At 36.8% G+C, this 23,559-nt stretch overlaps 1 protein-coding gene across 2 annotated transcripts in view; it reads left to right on the plus strand.

Annotated features, from left to right (window-relative positions):
• Positions 1-23,559, plus strand: part of CSMD3 (CUB and Sushi multiple domains 3) — an 857,474-nt gene that overhangs the window by 647,506 nt on the left and 186,409 nt on the right. For both annotated transcript variants that reach the window (XM_070391936.1, XM_070391937.1), the window contains one exon: positions 11,922-12,038. In XM_070391936.1, coding sequence (XP_070248037.1) covers positions 11,922-12,038 — 117 coding nt within the window. The remainder of the gene's footprint in view (positions 1-11,921; positions 12,039-23,559) is intronic.

Below are 23,559 nucleotides of genomic sequence, written 5' to 3' on the forward strand. Positions count from 1 at the left end.
GGGAAAGCACATAGAAGGAATGATGAGAGGTAATAGCTTACCTGTGTTGAGCACAATATGAAGTTTTGTACCCATATCATTTTACACCTCACCGCAACTCCATGACTTAGAGAGTACTGATATTCTCGTTTTACAGATGAGGAAACTAAGACACAGAAAGCGGTTCAGTCTCTTGTTCAAAGTTACACTTGCCTAACAGTCTTGTTTTGGAGTCCATGCTCTTACTCACTTTCCTATTGGTAGGCTGCTTAATTCTTCAAATGACTTATATTGACCTTCTTATATATCTAGAGCCTGAGGGTACCTGGCATATTTTAGTTGGTTAGATGTTTCAAGAAAGGATGCATGATGTCAAGATTAAGTTGTGAGACTGAGCCTGAAATCTTCCTCCAAGGTTATATGTAAGAATTAAGGGAAGGTAAATCCCTACGGATAATTGACAAAAGCATTTATCTAAAGTGCATTTTTCCATTTTATTTGAAATCAACTTGGCACAGAATATAAATGCCTTAATAGACATAGTCAGTGTTAACTCAGTTCTTTTGAAAATCTGCAACTTATTTTATTTTTTTGTTAATCCTCACCTGAGGCTATTTTTTCACTGATTTTTAGAGAGTGGAAGGGAGGGGTAGAGACAGAGAGAGAGAAACATGGATGTGAGAGAGACACATCAATTGGTTGCCTCTGGCACATGCCCCGACCAGGGCCAGGGATGGAGCCTGCAGCCAAGGTATGTGCCCTTGACTGGAATTGAACCCAGGATCCTTCAGTCCAAGGGCCGATGCTCTATCCACTGAGCGAAACCGGCTAGGGCTGGAGCTTATTTTTAACAACTTTATTTCACTCATGATAACCTAAGTCTTGGATTCTGGGGGTGGAAATTAAAAGAATCAAGAAACTGGATCACTGATGACCCATAAGTCTGTCCAAAGTGCATAAATTTGAATATGTTACTATTAGACATCAAGTAGTTATCTGACATCATTCTTTGTCCAACTGCCAACTAACTATATAAGGAATGATAAAAACTTTTTAAAAAAATCCCTCTTACCCTATCAAATCAAGGAAAACTTTGAAATAAACAAAAAAAATATTTATCTTGTAATTATAGCTTTTCAACTTTATAGTTATCTCTCATTAGTAACCTCATGTGGCCTACTTTTAATTAAGTCATATTGTTAGACTCTATAAAGAAATAAATAACTGAACTTTTATTCCAGATCTCCTGCTTAAATGGCATAACTTGCCTTAGATTGATTCCTTATTTCAACTGTCCTGGAAGTGTATACAGTTTTGAGATGTGAAAAAAGTCTGGAGTCCCATTTCGTTATAAATGTACATAGAGATTATCTAGTCTAATATACTGAACCAATAGAATTTTATCTCATTTAAATATATGATATAAATAAAGCATGTAGATGAAAGATTCATAAAACAAAGACTTAGTGGTAAATTATTTCTGAGTATCATCAAATATCTGCCTTTCATCAGCTACACATAGGAATTTTGTTCATAGACATAATACACAGATTATGTATGAAAACCATGTTCTACAAAGAAGTGAAATGTATTTTTTATTGAAACAAGTTAAGGGAGTATTGGGATAAGACCAAAGCATATTTCATTTTCATAGGATGGGAGGAAAGTATTATTTAAAAGGAAATGGAAAGAGAGGCAGATGTTACTAAGCACCTAATTCTTCCAGGCACGCTTACGTACCTTACCACTCCAGTTGGCCTCCTGCCTGCTAGCCTAGAGAATCATTGACATTGTTATAAATCCATCCCTGCTGCTGTGGATTCTGGAACATACTACGTAGATTGCCCATGTAAAAAGCAACTTGATTGCAATTCAATGGCAGTAATTCACAGAATATTTTCTTGTGACCACGGATTTGGAGCTCATATTTAAACCATTTTTATTTCCCCTGCCTTTGGCATCTCAATGGCTGCCCCATATCTCCAGAGGGGTAGTCACATGGATGGGTAGCCTCTCGTTGTACTAAGATGCCTCCATTCTCTGCTATCAGGTACTCTATTTTTAAGTCAGACTTCAAACATAACTTCCAAACGTTCTGCCACGTTTTGCACAAAAACAGAAAAGAATTTATTTATACAGAAAGTTGAATCAACACCCTGGCCAGGTGGTTTAGTTGGTAGGAGCATCATTGTACACTAAAAGGTTGAGGGATGATTCCTGATCAGGGTACACCTAGGTTGTGAGTTCGATCCCAGTATGGGCATGTGTGGGAGGCAAACAAATGATGTTTCTCTCTCACATAGATCTCTCTCTCTCTCTCTGTGTCTCTCTTTTTCTCTCCTTTTCCTCTCTCTCTCTAAAATCAATTTTAAAAAGGCATGTCCTCAGGTGAGAATTGAAGAAAAAAAAGTTTAAAAAATCAAGTTAAATTAACCCAGTGATTCTTTCCTTATCTATAATAATAAAAGCATAATATGCTAATTAGACCAGACAGCCGAATGTCCTACCGGATGTCCTTCTGTACAAAGCTGCAGCAGCTGTGATGGCCGAGGGCAGGCAGCGTGGCAGCCAGCAGTGGCAGCAGTGGCGGGGTGATGGGGGTGGCCTTCCCCTGATCAGCCCGGTCACCTCCCACAGAGGGAGGCCAGACTGAGACTTTGGCTGTCAGTAGGACATCCCCTGAGGGCTCCCAGACTGTGAGAGGGGGGCAGTCCTGACTGAGGGCACCCCCCTTCATGAATTTTCATGCACCAGGCCTCTAGTTGATACATAAAATAATGTATATAACCATAACTATTAGAAGTCACGGTGTGGTATAAATTGAATTACATAATGGTATTAAGGTAATAAGACAAGAGACATTTATAATGAAATGGGACTCCAGACTGGATCTATGGATGGCCAAATCTCTACTTTCATTAGGAAAACAAAAATCCTACTAACAAAGGTCATTCCACAAAACCTTGAAGAGAAAGAAAGCAGTTTTAGTATTGAATAAGCATATCCGGAATACAATACACATTGTAGCCAGTTTGTGAAACACACTAAAAAGACCAGACAGAATCTCATGCAAATGTAGACTAGTACATTTAAAAAAGAACAAATAACACTATCTCCTTGAAAGACCAATTGATGCACCTTGTCTCTTATATCTATTGTTAAGAACCCTGAGTTTATTTCAGAAGTGTGTGTTTATATTTCCAAAGGTCAGAAAGCCAGCAGCCTCGCACTGTAGAATGGAAAAGGTTGCTCCATTATATTTCTGAGGAGACACTCTGAAAGAGGAGAGGGGAAGCGGCTGTTTCTTCCCTTTTATAAAGTACAGAAACATTTCATTTTACTAGTACATTTACACTCCAACCAGTGAGCATTCACTCCAAGATTCCTTAATTAAAAGTTATAGAATCATGTCTAACAATGAAAAGAACCCTGAAGTATATAGACAAGAAGAAGATGGGCAAGTTTCTCCACCTTTTCACGAATACTGTCAGCTCTTCTTTCTCCCTGGACTTGTAAAGAATAGAGTCCACAAAAGTAGAGGACTGACCATGAACGAACAGCTGGGCACCCCTTGAGAAAGTAGTTGAATTGAAGTTGTAGGTTCCTCTTTGGGATGGAGTATTCTGCTCTTCATCCTTAGGAAAAAATTAAGATGAGAGGAAAATAAAAACCATGAGACAATGCCCTGGGTAGGGGAATAAAAGGCACCTTCAATGGTCTCAAGAGAAGAATTTGGCAAAAACACCAGGGAAGTTTCTCCTGCCCTTTCACCACCCTTTGTGTTCCTTTCTGAGACTTATCTTCCTAAGACCTTTATGAAAGCCTCATTGTATCGCCTCCAGATGAATCTGGAGTAGGTCAGGAGTTTCTTAATTCATTTTACCTAAGCCCACCTCATATATCAGATCTAACAGACACTTCCTGTTCTAGTTCGATTTGCCTCTCTTCCAAGGCTGCTCAGCCAATAAATAGTGAAGTTGGAAATTAAACCTAGTCTTTTCTGATTCCAAATCTTTGGGTTTTATATGGCATTCTGCTTTGCTGCTCTAAAAAAAGGCTTTGAAATATCCATGAGTTTTGCATTCTGTGCATTTAGTCAAAGAAAAGACATTAATATAATTTGTATTTTATTTTACCTTATATTGATTTTATTGTATAAAGCTTATTGCATAAACAAATATTATACTAGGTTCCAGGGGTATAAATTTTATATATAATTTATGAAGTTTATTGTATAAACAAACATTATACTAGGCTCCAGAGGTATAAATTGCATGCAAAATAATAAAAAAAGACATGGAAACTTTAATTTAATAGATCTTGGAATCTAGAGATAGAGACAGGCTTTAATCCAAGAGCCATACAAATAAATATATTAATAGAAGTTGTAATCAATGTCCTAAAAGTAACTGCTCAAGTGTTGTGTTATGAGAGCTTCTGAAGCAGTCTGGAGGACAGGAAGACTTTCCTGAGGAATCAGCATTTGTAGGGAGATTAAGTAGGAGTTAATAAAATATTGTTACCCTCTAAACTTACTTTATACTAATATATTAACTGTTTTAAGTATTTTTCAATAATAAAATTTTTCAAAATAAAAGATCTATGACTTGGAGAAAAATAAGAATAAACTAAGTGATGAAAAATAATTTGAGTTTCTTAAAAGTGTCAATAATTCAATCAAAATCATTTTAAGAACTTGTCTTCACATACAGTTTCAATAAAATCAGAGGTTAGGGATTGCTAGGGACTTGGGAGTGGAGTGAATGGGGTATGACTGCTAATGAATACAGGAATTCTTTTGGGGATGACAAATTCTGAAATGAGATAGTGGGGTTGGTTATGTGACTTTGTGTATCTGCTCTTAGAAAAACATGCATTGTATATTTTAAAAGGGTGAATTGTATGGTATGTGAATTATATCCCAATCTAGAAAATGAGATAAAAATGAGTGATTAGGTATTCGACACAAACTACAAGATCACTACTATTAGTAGAGTTTGTATATAGTAACATGGAATAAATCTTCAAGGAATACAGCTATTCCTAAGGCTTTGTCATAAGAACACATCTCTGATGGAGAACACAACTCATAGTGTGCCGGAGGATGAAGAGAATGCCTTCTTAGGGTGGAGGGGGGCAGTGGGGGCGAGGGGAAGGGAGAAGGGACATCTGTAATACTTTCAATGATAAAGATAAAAAGAGAGAAAGAGAATGCCTTCCTAGCCAGCAAAATCAAATGACTGTGTCTAGGCAGTCAGTGAGGTGACAGATGTAGAAGCTCATAGCCTACTATGTTGACTTAGTGGGTCATTAAAATGGTTTACAAGCCACTGGTTACAACATTGAGATGGATTTATCTTCTTCAGTGTGAAACAAGAGTCTGGAATTATAACACAAAATTAATTCACATATAATAAAGACTGATTTTTTGCTTTTTATATTTAGGTGAACAGATGAAGCAATAGAAAACTCAGAGCACATAAATAAATGTACACATATCAAGATAATGCAGAGGAAAATGAAGAGCAAAATAAAAAAGTTACTTAGAGTAATGATTTCTACTTAAACTAGTATTTATCACCATTATGATACTATAGCCTTATCGGGGGCTTATGATCTAAGGCAGATAAACAAAATGAAGTATGTATTCTTACATAGGAGACATGAAGAAGAGAATCAAATGAATAGATGAATCGTTAGGTATTTTTTACTGAGATCAAGATTTTGAACAAAGGGAGAAAAAGAAGCAATAGTAATTTTAATCTTAAAGTCAATACTGGCAGTAATGGCTGCCTAGCTGTCTGCATTACAAATTCACGTCACAGAGATTAAGGTTATGAAAGTCCTTCTTTAGAAATAAAGAAAAGACCCCATGAGAGGTCTAGCTTTCAAACACATTCTACACCAGGATTTATGATGTGTGACGTTCAATCAGGGCATAAGGATTGTACTAGACCTGGGCCAGCACTTTTGTAAGGTACAGCAGTTCTTTCAAACTGAAGGAGTCACAGGCCACATCTAGTAAATGATTGATTTAATATATCATATTGCTCTTTTGTGACCTGTAAGAATTCATCACTTTTAAAAGTACTGAACTTGCATTCTGAGAAAAAAATTAAACATTATATAATAATTTTCATTATAGGGTATATTTGGTAATAAATTATACATTGCACAAGTGAGCAGACGGATTGAAATTGCAAGTAGCTTGAGGCTATGTTTCATGTATTATAAAATCCCTAAGATTCAAGTAGTACCTCTTCCCTGTAAATGGTCTGGGATCTTCTGTTTCACTCAGTGGGAAGACTCCTCCTTCTTCCCCTCCAGCGTCTGCTTTTCCTCTTGCTTCTGACTGTCATCACCCTCATCTTCCTCCTCCATCGCCCCCCCCCCCCCCCACACACACACACATGATCAAGCCACAGCGGGAAGTATTTTCATTGTCTGGCTAGAAGCCGTAAGACTCAGTTGCATGCTTATCCTCTGGTTTCCCTGGCAGCACCACATCTGTCTGTTCCATCACTGCTCATAGTTCAGGAGCAGAGGAAGCATATATGGTATAGTTACAGCATGGGCATCTCTTATACACATCAAACAATAAATTTCAGCCAAAAAAATTTTAAAAAGTGGACAGAGAGCCCTAACCGGTTTGGCTCAGTGGATAGAGTGTCGACCTGTGGACTGAAGGGTCCCGGGTTCGATTGCGGTCAAGGACATGTGCCTTGGTTGCAGGCACATCCCCAGTACGGAGTGTGCAGGAGGCAGCTGATCGATGTTTCTCTCTCATCGATGTTTCTAACTCTCTATCCCTCTCCCTTCCTCTGTGTAAAAAATCAATAAAATATATTTTTTAAAAAAGTGGACAGAGAAAAGAGAAAGAATAACACATAACTAGACTGTGTGGCTGGTTTCGCTTGCTCAGTGAGGGAATACTCCAGAGTGAATAAATGTTAGCATGGATTTGCTACGGTGAAGTGATAGACATTTTGCTGTTGGCTGTTTCCTCAGTGGAACTCAGTATCCATGTGGCTCTCATACTGTAAAAAGCTTATCTTTGGATACATTTCTAATGTTTAAAGATACATAATCTTTCACATAATAGTAGTGATTTTAATCGCATAAAGAAAAAGTAGGTTTACCAGTATATGGACTTATTAAGAGAGGGTTTTTCTCAATTCTGCCGTGGATTTAGGTGAATTTCTGGGGTTATTTCAACCAAATGAAATGTTTGTTTTATGTGCTGACTATGAACACCATTTTATAGGGGCCTGATCTTGCAAGCATAGTCCATTTAATCATCCAACTGACATTTATGAGGACCTAGTATTTATCAAAACTGTTCTAGGAAGAGAAGAGTTGCTAAGACTTGTATGTTAGAAAAATAACTAGCAGTGGTAAGAACTTTTGGAAATGAGGTGAGCTGGTTATCCACTGGAAGAGTTCTTGTGGAAATTGTTGGGAGTCTGGACTGTGGCAGCTACCTTGGCAGACAGGAGAGAGAGGCTGATAAGCTACATAGGGTGCAAGCTACAAATCAATGATGTATTGGACCCCAAAAGTCAGGGAGAGAGTATCAAGAATAATGGCACTTTATAATAGGCTAATTTTTGCATTTTAAATCTTTAAAATACTTTGGCTCTATAACCACTTTGTTTCTATATGTATACATACACATAGTTCTATAGTGCTGCAAAATCATAATTGATTACAGTCGATAATATAAATGCTAGAATTATTGCCAAAGTGATAGCACATTTTAGAATCATCAATCTGGCATTTTTCAAAGTGTCCTGGGGAACATTGGTCCTGTGAGATGTTTCACTGAACAGTCTCCATGATCAAATAAGTTTGTAAGAAAGAGCATGATATTCCCCAAACTTTACTAAAGTCTCAGTGAAGTCCTATAGGAAAGAACCTTGCTTCTTTTATCCGTGTATTTCCCAAACTTAGTTAACCATAGGACAATTTCTTCCCATAATTCATGTGCTCTACAAAAAATTCTATTAAAATGCAGATTTAAGGTAGCTGTCTGGAGAAACAATAGGCCCACATGTGTAAATCAGATAGCAAAAATAAGCGTAGAATTAAAAGCTCTGGCTTCCTTTTATCTTCTACTGATTGTTCAACAGAGCCAGAAAGATAAAGGCTGCCCTTTTCTCTACTAGCCAACAAGATGAAATTAAAACAGGGAGAGAGAATGTGAAAAGCATTTAGGAACCAATATTAGAAGAATTAGTAAAGTTAGCTTGACTTAGTCATTATTTCATTTAGATTTTAATAAATATGAAACAGATTACAATAAAACTGTATCTCAATGCATAGTTCATTTTCCCTTTTTTATGATATTGATATGCTACATAAAATATTTTCAGTCATTATAGTATTCAGCACAATTGAGTATGAATTAGGCCGTGCTGTAATCACTGACCAGATAAAACATAAAATTACTGCTACCAGTACAAATAATAGAATCTAACATAATATTAGTAAGGATGTGGCTATATGCAGCCTCATATATATTCATCAATGGTTTAAAATGAAAACCTTTATTTTTTATATTTATAAATTCTATTGTCAACATAAGCTAGATGTCCTAATTATGCAAAATAAAATATACAGAACAAATTGAGCTGTCAGATGCACATTAATGTGGAATGACAGAATATTCATGACTAAGTCACAAAGCTAAACTTCAATCAGAAGCTCTTATTGCTATTCATACTTTCCAAATTTAAAAATAAGAGTTTTGTCACATACATGCTAAGTATTGTAATTTTGGAGCACCTTAAATCAGAAAGGAAGTTTAACATAGAACATACTACTTATCCGTGAATGATTATCTCAGAGTAACATTATCGGTTGAATAACATTATCAGTGCTGAAATAAGAACACACCTGACTAATTTCAAACAATAATGAGTGATGAGAGTGATGCACCTTTGCTTATTATCATCACTGTCAATTTGTTGTTATTCTGGGGAGTTCTAATTTTAGTACCTATAAGTCTAACTAGCTATTACCATTTTATGGAAAATAAAAGAAAAAAAGGCAGAATTTATTAGCCACCATCACAATACAACATGCTGTTATGTTGTGTGTGTGTGTGTGTGTGTGTGTGTGTTTAAATACATTGCTATATTTTAAACTTTGGTCAGGAATCAATCAAAATTTTTCACTTTTTCAAACATTCATGCCTCTTCGCAAGCCACATAACACACCCTATCCAGTTCTCGTCAACAGGAAGGTCAGGCGTTACCTCCAATAAATTGCCAACATAAACCCAAACCTTTGCCTCCTTCAGCCCTTTTCTCAGGTACGGAGCATGTCACTTATGCCTCTTATAACTAGTCACTCCGCTTTTGTTGCTAATCTCATCTTCTCCAAGCTTCCAGGTCAGAGCCCCAATTTTCCCTTTGTGAAGACTCCTTCACTGTTAAACAAAACGACATTAACAAAAACTCAGTGAGCTTTGCCTCTGCCCCCAGCTACTCCCTACATTCTCCTTCCTTTTATGGTTAAGATTCTGATTACTTTTTAATTTCTTTATGCACCACTTGTTCTTCATCCAACTGCAGTCTAGCTCCCTCCTCTCTACTCTATTTCAAGGGTTAGCAAATGTTTTCTGTAAAGGGCCAAATGGCATTTGGGGCTTTGCTGGCCACACGTCTGTTACATGTTCTTAGTTGCTGTTTTGTTTATAACACTTTAAAAATGTTAAAAACCTCTCTTGGCTTGGGCTGGATTTGCTTGCTGGCTATAACTGACAGAAAGCTGCTCTGGTTGAAACTACTGTATTAATTATGCCAAAAACTTCATATATGGTGTTTGAGGGGAATCCTGCACAAGTTCAAAACCGATTAAGAGGTAGGCTGAAAGAAATCACCCATTAGTTTTAATATTGATAAAGGTGAGGAGCAGTAACATTGGGCTTCCTGTGCACTTACAAGTGCAATAAGTAAGGCCACCCCCTTACTTACACTGTAGAGCAGTGATTCTCAACCTTGGCTGCACATTAGAATCACCTGGGAATCTTTTTTAAAATCTTGATTTCTGGGCCTCATCCTCTGGAAATTCTGTTTCTTTGTTATGGGGTGGGGCCACAACATTAGTAACCTCTGTCTGATCCTACCTGGGCATTCTCCAGACCTCCTTTTTGGCCATCTTTTCTCATTCTACATACTTTCCTGGTGATTTCATTTACTTAAAGAGTATCCGCTATCTTCTTTATGCTTTGTACTCCTAAATCTCTATTAGTAGCTCAGTCTCTCTCTCTGATGCATACACATTTCTTGTGAACAACAAAACAATCACCACGAATTTTCCAGAAACGTTGGTTTCAACCTCAACTTTTTTAGGAACATAGCACACTGGGGGCTGAGGTAGCAAAAAGTCTGCCTCTATCACCATCAGCATCTCCTCAGATTTAAATGTAAATTATATAAACAGGTAAAGGTTGGTGAGAGAATATTTTCTCTAGATGAGTGAGTAAATGTACAGCCATCCTTGTACCATGTATAGAAATAATTTGGTGACAGCATAATCAGGGTTGATTTTTCAGTGAATTTTCAAAGCCTGGAAGTGAAACAATTTCTCACTTGCATATGTAATTTCTTATCATTATGGAGATGATTATCATTACACTTTTATCATAAAGGAAATCAGGCCCACCATTATTACCTCTAGAGATAGCATCATTACAATATTAGTATATTACTTTATTTCTGGGAAGAATAAAATCTTGATGTTTAAAATCTTTTGTGCACAATTTTTTTTTATTTTTGAAATACTTGACAATGGGGAATCTTGTTAAAATATGGAGAAACATGATATGCCTTAAAATCTAGAAGCCATATTTTTATATTAAGAAAATGCTCATAATGTTGTTACTGGACAGGGGACCTGGCCCTAAGCAGGTCCTCCTAGGGCTGGCATTAGGGTGTGGGTTCTTGACTTCCTATAGCAGTGATGGCGAACCTTTTGAGCTCGGCTTGTCAGCATTTTGAAAAACCCTAACTTAACTCTGGTGCCGTGTCACATATAGAATTTTTTTGATATTTGCAACCATAGTAAAACATATTTATATTTTTGATATTTATTTTATATATTTAAATGCCATTTAACAAAGAAAAATCAACCAAAAAAAAAAACGCGTGTCACCTCTGATACGCGTGTCATAGGTTCGCCATCACTGTCCGATAGGAAAGATTTCACAACAGGAGTCCAGGTGACTGTGCGGGTACATTTATTAAAGCTGGGGACAGTGAAACAAAGAGGGGCTCAGCATAGAAGAAGCAGCAGGAGAGACCTAGGTAGGGCTGCTTTCATTCACTGGGAAGTGAAAGAAAAGGGACCCTTGGAGACAGGTTTGGGAGGTTAGCCCAGGACATGCTGCCACTGCCCGTTGCTCCCCTGGTTGCAAGTCTCATGGGGCCCCTGAGAGTTGAAGAGATGCGTGCCTGTGAGGGAAGAATTTGGGGAAAAAAAGGGGGAAGGGAACGGCGTGGGCTGCTCCACAGTCTGCTCACTCTGGGTCCTTTGTCTTTTGGGTTTCATCTCTCTCGCAGGCGGGAATCTTAAGATCTTAAGAGAGGTCTCAGGGGAGAGTTTCAGCAGAATCTTCATCAGTTTTCCAGGTGTGCCCTTTCAGGGTCCTGGTCTCTACTATGATCAGTGCTGGGGCAGGGGGTCCTTAGTCATTGCAGCTGGTCCTGGCATCGCCCACCTGGTTTTGCTACTTTGCTGGCTTAGGGCAGAAATACAACTGAGGCCTAGATGTTATCTCGAGGGAGGTGACCTTCTCTATCTGGCTGTAAATTGCTCGGCGAGTTGTTCAGTTATCTCTCTGTTTCCTATTTTACTTGTGTTGGCTTATTAGCCTGTCTCAATATGATTTTTAATTTTTTTTTTCCTAAAAATAATGTGTTTTCATTTTTATTTTCTAGCACCATGTGGAAGTCGTTCAACGGGTTCAGAAGGCACTGTGCTATCACCAAACTATCCAAAAAATTACAGTGTGGGACATAATTGTGTTTATTCTATAGCAGTTCCCAAGGAATTTGGTAAGTAAGATTCATCTTATCATGTAGCATTGCATTACAGACATCTTGATTTTTCACTACATGCTATTCAAAAATGTTTAGTTTTTTTTAATGAAAATATTTACTATTCATAAAGTACTTTACTTTGCAATCCTTTTAGATAGCTTTGTAATAATAAAATTTGAGGTCATTTTATTCAATTTGAATTTACAGTCAAATACACAGGTGAACAACAATATAAAAATGAAAACAGGATTGTTTTTAATTTTTAAAAATAAGTACATCCAGTAACTTTGCAAGTGCCTTCATACTTGAATGATATAAAATGGGAAATTACCAGAGCATAAAGCAGTTTGCTTTGCAAAATATGCAGTCAAATATAGAAGTGTTATAATAATGACAAAAGTACATAAATAAACAATCATATAAGTTTTACACTTTATTGACACATTCCCAGAAAGAAATAATTTTGTTTTTGAGCACTTCGTTCCTGGGACAGCAACGAATAAAAAAAGACAGCAAAGGACATTTCAGCTCATCTTGTCAACCTGACAATCTGTTCCCCATTGGCACTGAGAAGACTGTGTCCTTTGCTGCCTTTATGTCTCCCTGATCACAAGTCTTAGAGCCATTTACCTGGCTTCTAAAGGTTTTGGTTCTGAGATCCAGCTGGATCTAACCCAGGTTATGCTCTGTTTATGGGTGGATGGGCAAAGGAAATTTAGTGAGAAGTGAAATGTGAGAGAGAGGCTGACAGTTCAGACTTCTAGAATTTAGATTTGCAGCATCGTGTTATATGGTAAAGGATTTGCTATGGCTATAATGGATGTGTGGGGTCTGGGTGACTATTTGAGCAGAAGGACATGGATATTGTCATATCAAGGTTTTTGGATCATATCTGGATGTTTCTGCTAATATATAAAATAAGCTGATGCTTCCAGTCCAATTTCTTATAACCAGCTAGAACCTATATATCCTCCTTTTCTCTCTTCGGAAACAAGTCCAAGGTTCTTAACTTACGCGAGAGAGCATTGTCATCAGAAATGAAGTACTAACCCTTTTATTTCAACCTTGAACTAGAGTGATGATGCCAGCATTAGCAAGGTGTCTATTTCTGTACTCTACAAAACATTTCTTCTTCAGAGCATTTTGATCATTTGAGTCAGAGTTGACCTCTTTGTGAAGAGGACAATAGTTTAGAAAGAGAAACATTATCTACTTAATTGTGTTTATTTTTTGCCTTTTGAGCCCAAGACAGTTCTTTCTTTTCTAGAAGTTGTAGTGTCAAGCTGCCAAAATTGTTATGAATAAATGGTTGCGGACATGATCACAGCAGTGAAGGTCCCAGAGACTTCATAGCTATATGAGTCCTCTTGAGAAGCCATCGATTTGTTTTATTATATTCTGTTCTTGGGATGCCATGTGGCCACAGGAATGAAAAAGAGGATAAATAGTTATTTTCTTCCCTGACACATAGATATGCTGATTACCTAGTGATGTTTTACAGTAGCCTACGTATGTTTAAAAAGAGAAAAAATAGTGATTAAGATAAAATTATATTAACAGATTTCTAGAGAATGGAATCTTGATTTTAATAGGCTTAATGTAAGGTAAATTTAATTTTTAATGTAAAAATTGTGCAACCAATAATCGGTGGTTTTTAACACTAATTTTTAAACAAAATTGGATTATTTGTGTGGATAAAATCAAATATACTTTTATTGTTAAGGAACTGAATTTATTTGTATAAATGTGTCATCATTCTTTATTTCAAACTACATGTAAAGTTAGAGGCTAGGATTCTAATGTAAGCTATCACATCCTAGCTTTCTGTCTTTGGAAAATCATATAATCTCTTTGAGACCCAATTTCTTTATTTGCAAAATGAGGATCATTATGTCTATAGAGCAGAGTTGTTGCGAGGAATAAATAAGATTGTATATACAGAGTATGTTTCACATAGTTCGTGCTCAATACCATTAGGTTTTAGAATGCCCGTTTTGGAGTAAGATTTCTGCATCTAGGCCCATCCCAATTAGCTTTTTTCATTGGACAAGTCACATCATCAGCCTGAGTCTTACTTTTAAAATCTATGAATGAGAGATGGTAAATGTCTACCTCATAGGGTTATTTGATAATTAAGTAATATAAAATTTATATAAGTGATTGACATAGTAACACATAGCAAGTCATATTCACATGTGTGCACCTACACATACATTTTTCTTTATGTTCACATTCATAGACTCCTCCCCTCCAAAAAAGATGAAATAAAATGGATTGCCAGATTGGACTAGGCAGCCGTGGGCAAACTACGGCCCACGGGCCGGATCTGGCCAGTTTGAAATGAATAAAACTAAAAAAAAAAAGACTGTACCCTTTTATGTAATGATGTTTACTTTGAATTTATATTAGTTCACACAAACACTCCATCCATGCTTTTGTTCCAGCCCTCCAGTCCAGTTTAAGAACCCATTGTAGCCCTTGAGTCAAAAAGTTTGCCCACCCCGGACTAGAGTCTTAAGAGTAGTATGGCTAAAAATAAAACATTTATATTGTGTGATTAAAGCACAAAAACGAATATCTTGTGTTTCACGTCTCCAATAGATCACCAGTTACCTAATGATTCCTTAAAATTTGGGAGCAGACCAGCAGAATTAAATAAATACTGATCATTGACTTCTTCCTATCTTTACCTCTGCCTACTTACTGTGAGAAGATCAAGCAATAGTCACTGGGTTTGTACAAATAAAATTCCTGGTTGCTTCTGCTTCCTCTCATCCTCACTCGGCCATAATTTCATTCCGTTGCCACATTAGGCTTTATTTTATGACTTTTAAAATATAATTTGATAATATATCACTTCTTACTATTTTCTCTTTTCTTATCATTTATCCCAAATTGCAGCCATGTTTTCTTTTATATCTTTTACATACTGAATATATATATATATATACACTCTTAGAATTTTACTCTGTAAATTTATTTAACATAATATCTGTCAAATACACTCAGTTTATTCATTCGGATTGCCTTTTTTACATGGATTAAGGTTCAAAGTTGTTCTATAAGAAGAAAATCACATATAGTCATTACCCTTGAAATACCTTAAATATCCCATTAAGATCATCTACATGATTTTGCACAAGCCATATTGTCTCTGAGTATTTTTAACAGGACATTTTACCTCCAATGTCAGAAGAGATAACAGTTTCTTCAGATAAAACCAGACGAGCTATTTTGGTTTCTTACACAGGTCAAATTATTTCCATTATTTTTACCTGGTGTAGAAATGAATTCATATAAGTTAAATGTGCATATATGTGACTCTGCTTTACTGTTTGATTGAGTGAATACTACTTGATCTATCAGTCAATTCCTATCTTTCAGTTTATCTCAATAAATGAATTGTCAATTATAATGCCTTCATATGCATCATTGGTTTTCACTTGAATTTCAGATATTAGGTTCACTTGAGGAATATTCATTCTGCTGGATTCCAAGTGTGTAATGTACTTAGAAAAATAATAATTCTAGGTCAGTTGGATAGCATTTATTAGAATTTCACTTTATTCTATACAATTACATTATTTAAATTGGATTTGTAGATTAAAAACACCCCACTTTATTAACAAAATATGTTTTAATGTTTCTTCATCTTTCAAATTTCAATAACAGTTGCTTTCCCTTATGGTTTGGTTGCTTAATCTTTGTGCATTATTTGAAGTGCCAAACACATTGAGGACAGATTTTATTTTATTTTTAGTTTGATTTACATAAGGTGCTTTAGAATGTAAGAGAACTGTTGATATTTTTAGAGTTGAAATATTTTTATTAATATGCACTTACACCTAGAGTGTAGCAGCCAAAATCAAATTGCAGGGAGGGGGGAATTAGTAAAATCAGTGAATAAACATTGTGAATTTCTATTTTAACAAACCCAGCTGGGGAAAAAAGACTAGGATGGCAGCCAAAGTAGGATATAAATCAGAGGCTAGTGTTTGTTTTTGTCTGTTTTCTTCTGGAATAGAAGATAATGGAGCTTTTATTTTAGATAAAGACACAGTGCAGAGGTCAAAATTGAATGGACTAATTGGTAAAGCAAGATACATGAAGCAATTGAAGGAGGAGGGATTTAAAAAATAGAAGCTCTTTAAAACTGTAATTCAGAAGAAATTATTCATATTTAGTAACATAATACCTGAATTAGTTTCACATGGACTGTTACCTTTTGAAATTATCATCGCTTCCCATTCTCCCATCCCTGTCTCCCCTTAATCACCCTCTCCTTACATTCTAGGGATTATCTGTAAAAGCGTATGCATTTGTGTTCTGTGGCAATCATAACAGAATTTCATAAAGTTGGTGGCTTAATATAACAGTTTTGTACTTTCTCACAGTTCTGGAGGCTAGACCTCTGAATCAAGGCATCAGTCTGTTCCCATGCCCTCTGCAGGCCCTAGAGAAGAACTTTCCTTGCCTTTTCCTAGCTTCAAGCGCCCTTGAGGAATCTGTGACATTGGGTGGTTTATAGATGCATCACTCTAATATCTGCCTTTGTCTTCACAAGACCTTTCTCCCTGTTTGTGTGTCTCCTCTGTTTCTGTCTGTATCTCTGACCCTCTCTTCCAGGAACACCAGTTTTTGAATTTAGGGCCCACCTTTACCCATTTCGATGTTTAATTACATCTTCAAAGACACTGCATCCAAATACAATAAAATTCTGAGCTTTTGGGTAGATTATAATTGGAGTGGAGGGACACAATTCAACCCACTACAGAGAATAAACTGCATTGCCACAATTTGATATGGAAAATCTTAACATAAATTACTCTTTGTAAAGCATGTATCAAATATCGACTGTGTAAAATGCACACTGACATTCAGATTTCTTAGAGAATTCCAACATATAAATCACCTTGAGGAGATTTAGGATAATCTTTGGTGACTTAATTTTGTGTTTAACTTCCCAGATCAACGGTCACCAACCTTTGGACCTCGCAGACCACCAGTGGTCCACGGGCCACCCGTTGGCGACCACTGTCCCAGACGATTTTACCTACTACAAGACTCACAGAAATAGATATTTGTTAAGCTACAAAGATTACTCTTTCCCAATATTAGTTTTCATAGGTAGAATCTTGGAAGTGTGCATAAAAACCTTTTCAAGTTTTTCTCCTTTTTTGAAATTGAATTTATTGGGGTGAAGTTGGTCAACAAAATTATATGGATTTCAGGTATACAATTTTATAATACATCCTATGTATACTATACTGTGTGTTTACCACCCCAAGTCAATATGCTCTTTTTCATATCTTGTTATTAGTGTGGGCTCTTGGTTGCATACATTTCAAATGTATGAATACCTCAATAATGCAAAGTTATTATCAGTCTAGTTTGCTCTGTACAATGAATTACTCTATACAATGGGCACATAAAGTTACTAAAACCTTTTGTGTATTGCTGTGGGAGATGCTTTTTCTTAATTTTTAATAGCTTTCATCATCTTGAACTTCTCTCTTACTTCCACATATTTTATGTGTGTTTGTTAGTTGCAGCCATTATCTTTCTTCCTTCCCATTACAGTATTTTTTTTTCTTTTACCCAGTATCAGAACATCTTTCTCTATGCCATTGACTATAGTATAGAATTATAGTTTGTTTTTTTTATTTAAAACATTACCATAATATTATATTAAAACACAGCTAATAACCAGATAACTATCTCAGTAAGAATGAATCTTTTATCTGTGAAATTTTGAAGAAGGGAAAAAAAAATCATTAGTTTTGCTGCCATACTTCAAACTGCAAATGTTATGGCCATACCGGCTGATAAGGTTTAGTCAAGATGGAAAAGGCATTGAATTCGTGGTGGAAGATAGGAACAAAAAAACATGTTCCAATTGATGGCAACTTGTTGCCCCAGAAAGAATTGAGGCTATTCAAAGAGTTCAACAAGGGATCCCCCAAAATGAGGGACACCAAGCTACTTACTGCAAGTAAAGAATGGTTGCACAGAGTCAGGGATATGTTTGGCATTTTAGCATCCCACATCATCACAGCAAGAAGGCAGGGTGTTTTGAAAGAGAGATACCACATTCAAATAACTTTTATTATATACGTTACTATAATTTTTCTATTTTATCACTGTTGTCAATCTCTTACTGAGACTAACTTGTAAGTTAAACTTTATCAAGGATATGTGTGTATAGGCTAAAACTTAGTATATATAGGGTTTGGTACTATTTATGACCTCAGGCATCCACTGTGGGCGTTGGAAGGTATCCTCCATGGATAAGGGAGGACTACTGTATGCTAATTCTGTGCCTATAAGAAAGAAAACTTACTTTTTTTGGCCCTAACATTTTAGAGTAAGGAAAATATGATTAACATGTCTGTTTGTTTGTAATTATATTATTTAATTCTTTGGGGACTATTTATATAATTTGATCAGTAGGTGTGTTTGGTCACCGGGTAGAAGCAGAACCCCTCCCCATTTGCAATTCGATTTGAATGTCAAAACTCGTGACACCACATGTGCACTAAGAGGGGGTGGAAGGCTTTCTTACACATGGAATGAGGCTTTCTGAGCAGAACAGGGCAGGATCTCAAGATGATCCAAAGTGGCTTAAGGGAGCAAGGAAAGCTAATTGGTTTTATTGTGTTCAGGGGATGGTATTGGAGTGGAAGTTTCCTAACACAGGTCAGGCCTTTGTGTGGTTTGAACTTTCTACAGGTTCTAAAGGAGCTTGTACCCAGATTCTTGACAGCTGCTTGCCCAGATGTGGAGTAAAAAGGGAGGGGGAGAGAGGCAGAGGGAGGGAGTGATAAGAGGGTCAGGACTGGAAAGCTGTCAGTAATCAGACATCAAAAATAGGTTAGACTTGATCACAATTCATTCTTGGTTTTTGACTGATGAGTGAAATGTGCCATGCTTAATATATAATAGAATTTGAACTTGTTTAATTAAGCCATGATGGTATTTTATCTGGCCTGTCTCCAGAGATTGGTTAAAGAGGTAAAAATACTATTGAATGCCTAGTAGAAGAGCTCATCATTATGTATTGTGGGTGCCTTGATCACTGTCAATTACAACTAGAATGCTGAAGAGGAGGTGGGATATCTTGGTGAGGCCTTATATTGTGGCTTTAGTACGCAAAATGCCATATATATGTGGCACTGATTTATATTTTAGGTATCTCTGTGGCAATATTCCCAGAAACTTTTACCCCCAAAGGGCAACCCTGGGTTAGAAATTGTTTTTGCTTTCATTGCTGGATCACATGATCAGACAACTGACAGTGGCCCAAGGGTCTCTATTTAGCTGGAGCTACTTGCTGACCTCATTACTGACCAGGACATCCAGTATAAAGATGATAGCTCAGAGTTTGGGCAATTGTATTGATCATTGAGTGTTTTAGCAGGAATAGCTTGGTTAAGGTATTAAAAGCAGCAGTGCCTTGGCCAGCATGGCTAGGTGGTTAGAGCCTCAGACTGTGTGTACTGGAGGGTCTCAGGTTCAATTCCTGGTCAAGGGCATGTACCTCAATTCACAGCCCCAGTCAGAGCCAGTATGGGAGGCAACCAATCCATATGTCTCTCTCACTTCGATGTTTCTCTCCCCCTCCTCCAGTCCTTTCCACTCTCTAATAAAATGAATGGGAAAAATATCCTCAGGTGAGGATTAACAAATTTTTTTTTTTTTTAAAAAACAGCAGCTTACTAGGGAGTTCATTTATGTGTGATGATGGTGGCCATACTGTCTGTAAGGTATGCAGACTTCCTTTGCTGTTTACTCAGTTGATCCCAAGGAGATACTCAAATTGCTAACAGGTCCAGAAGAGGAATGCTGGTCTGTAAAACCATAGCATCTACCAAGGAATTGAGGACAAGGAAGGCCATATCCTCATCCAAGTGGGATATGCCAGAGGACCTAGGTTTGGCTCTAATATGTGAGTATTATTTTTATTTTAGCAAGGAGGCCTTAGTGGCCAGACCTGACTTGCAGGGTATTATTTCCATGACTCAAGACATAATGGACAGCTGGACTCAGGGCCTATGGGCACCTATGAGTTTCCAGGAGATACAGTATGCAGAATTGCTGCTGTCATGGCTTATCATAAGGGGCTTAAGAAGGAGCTTTTTGCATCAGAAATCCATGGACAGCATATGGAGTCTGTAGGAGGTAGTGCCTATTGTATTATTATTAGGAAAGATTCCAAAGACTTTTTGTAGGAGGCTCCATTCAAGGTGACCAGTTTAATAGAAACCAGCAGAAATGGGCTTAAGTAAAAGTATAAATGAGGAATACGTTGCCCTCAAAAATCTAAGAATTCCTAAAAGATTTTGATCTGGGTTTAACACTGTGGTGCCATGAGGGTCAATAGTACTTTCTTAATGGTGTCATAGATGGAGTTGCTTTTGACTGACCAAATAATTACTAGAGATGTAACTAGGGCCTTCTGTTATGGGTGAGGAAACAGAACCTGGCCCTCTTTGTGAGCTCTTCTGTGTTTGTGTGCCTTGAATGATCATGGCAAATGAATCTCCTTGAAAGAAGATGTCATCAGTGTGATGTCATTACCCATACTGCTTGAGAAAGTTGAGTGCAATCCATGATCTCGCCTACAAAGACAGAGTGTGATGGCTGGGCTGTTGAAAACCTCATTGGCAGCCAGGACCATGAAGTTCAAAGCAAAAAGTGTTGTATTCCATCAAAGGTGAAGGAAAACTATGGCTGAGAGGCTTTGAAAATAGGCATAAAACAGAACATATGAGTCAAATCAATAATAGTGAAATGTTTACCAGCTGATGATTGGGTGGAGTCAGTACATTCAATAATAGTGATTATGGGGCCTTTAATGGATGAAACCAAGAATTAAGGTTGCAGTAATTTACTATGAGGTACCATTGATTCTTTCCAGGTTTCAGAAGAGGCAAATTGGGCGGTTAAATGGAGAAATAGTGGAATAAATGCCACTTCTCTAAATAATTCTGTTATTTAAATTTTTTAAGTCTCTCTTTAATATATATTGAAACATTAACTACTTTGGCTGTGGGAAAAGACCCAGGGAATCTGTCAAGCCTATTTATTATAAGTGCCAAAGACATGATTTAATTTATTACATTTTTTGGTCAATGTTTTCATGACCACTATGGGATATTTAGTCAGGGCAATAATTCTCATGACTAAAATGGAGCATACTTTTTTGTTTACTGTTTGTATTTCACAATCCCTTTAGACTATAGGATATGCCCTTGTTTAAATTTAGTGGGATCCCCAGAAATAACTCTAATTCCATCCTCTGAATTAAGACCATGAAGGTTTGCAGCTCAGTTGTTATTAAAATTAATTTAAAATCTGCCTTGTAGAGATTCAAGAGCTGATTAGAGATATTTTATATTTTTATTGGATAAATTTTGTTTTGTTTTGTTTTATTGTTTAAAGTATTACAAAGAGTATTGCATATGTCTCCTTTTTTTTCCCCCTTGACATTCCCCCGGCTTCCCCTACCCCCAGTGTTTTGTGTCCATTGGTTATGCTTATATGCATGCATACAAGTCCTTTGGTTGATCTCTTACCCCGCTCCCTGCCCGATTTCTTATAGTAAATTTTTGTTGTCTCATTAGCTGCAATTGTGGACCTCTCTTTAAATTTTCTCTTTTCTCAACTTTTATCTATTTTATCAGTTACTGGACATACTTTGAAGGAAGGATAATCTCTTTACCCTGCTCATTTTTCTAAGTTTTCTCCTCTAGTGAGTGTCAAATCTCTAACATCAGGGTTAGGTATTTTCTTATAGCAATTGATGCTTTATAAAGTTTAAGGATATGGAATTTAAGTACGGTTTGAATTACCTCCTTCCTTGTGCATTGTGAGTACCATCAGTATTTTCCTCAATAAGCCCAAAGGTCAAGATCTTTATTGCAAAGAAGGCTGAACAGCAGTAAAAGCATTTTTATAGGGTCTCAGTGAGACATCGGCTTTAAGGAGTGTAGACTTCAGCATGCCACATGTTAACTGCTCTTCCAAGCAAGTGGCCTCCCAGTGGACCCATATATTGCACATGGTATCAGCTATTTTTTTCCTGAGCATTCTATAGAAGGAAAGCCAATGCCTGGTTGAAACTTACCAGCAACAGTCACAAAGTAAGAGTCTTATCTCTGAACCTAGAATTACTCACAGCTTATGCTGGAATCAGCATATACAATTCAAACGGAGACACACCAATAGATCCAGGCTAAGGCACACAATCCAGAATCACTTTAAGAAGGCCCCTAACTCTCTCTTCTAAATGCCATTTATCAACACTTCTGATGTAGGTCGATTAAATCTATGATAAAGATTTGGTAGAAGTCAGCAAATGCAGCCCAGAGCAGCACAGCACAAAGTACAGGATTTCTAGCAGGTACCAGAGCCAGTAACTAAGACAAAGCAAGAGGAAAGAGACCCTCAGTCATGGTGGTCATCACCTGAACACCCTCCTCACTGCATCAGTTGTTGTGGTTACCCCACAGTCGGTGTAGATTTAGACACTGATGTCACCACACAAACACCAAGGGAGTAGGAAAATTTTTATTCCTCACATAAACGAGGCTTTCTGGGGAGAGCAGAGTAAGCCCTCAAACAAGTCCAAAACGTCACAAGAGAGCAGGGAAAGGAGAGTGGCTGTGGAGTTTTATTGTGGTTATGGAGTTGTAGAGGTGTTTTTGTGTTCAAGTCAGTGCTTGCATGGCTTGAACCTCTCACTGATGCCAAAGGAGGCAGGACCCAGTCTTCCTAATCAGCTTGCCCACATGTGGGGCAGAATGGGGAGAACAATGGTGGGACTTGAAAACCATCAACAAACATCAAAAGATGTTTTAGACTTTTTAATACAAGCTATAATTTATAAAGCTGTAATTTAGAAATTATCTATCTATCTATCTATATATATCACTCTCTTGCTATAGTATTCTTTCCACTTTATACAAAATTATTTATTTTCCACCTTCAAGTAAGTGACTATAATATGCTCTAGACTGTGATCAGTTGAATTTTCAAAATAACTGTCAAATGACTTATTAGGTCATTATGGTAAATGTATATTTGCCTTTATTGTATAATGCATATCAAGGTTGATGTTTCACCTTTCTCTCATTTTATTAATTCACTTTTAAGAAAATATATGCTTAAAATTCTAAGGAGATTATTGGAAACATGGTGCGAGAATATTAGGCTAGACATTTTACAATTTGCTTAAACAGTAGTTATATTTCATTGCATCAGTGTTTTTCCAATTCTTATTTGCTTTTACTTTTTGTTTTCTTTTACAAGATGATAAGTTCAGTGGCTGCCTCATCAGACTATTTATTGCCAATTTACTGGCATCAGAGTGCTGAAGATTATTTTGAAATAAGGTTCAAAGTAATAAAGCCAGTGATGGTAACAATAATAAACTGATTAAAGAGAAGATTGGGTAGTTATTGTGGAATAGTGAAAAATAAGTTGTACTAGGATCCAAAGGTCTGAATTATAGTTCTTTATCTTCCTCTAATTGATA

This window comes from Myotis yumanensis, unplaced genomic scaffold (genome assembly GCF_028538775.1).
Source record: "Myotis yumanensis isolate MYYU_CA2020_CCGP unplaced genomic scaffold, mMyoYum1.0.hap1 SCAF_15, whole genome shotgun sequence".
Lineage (NCBI taxonomy): Eukaryota > Metazoa > Chordata > Mammalia > Chiroptera > Vespertilionidae > Myotis > Myotis yumanensis.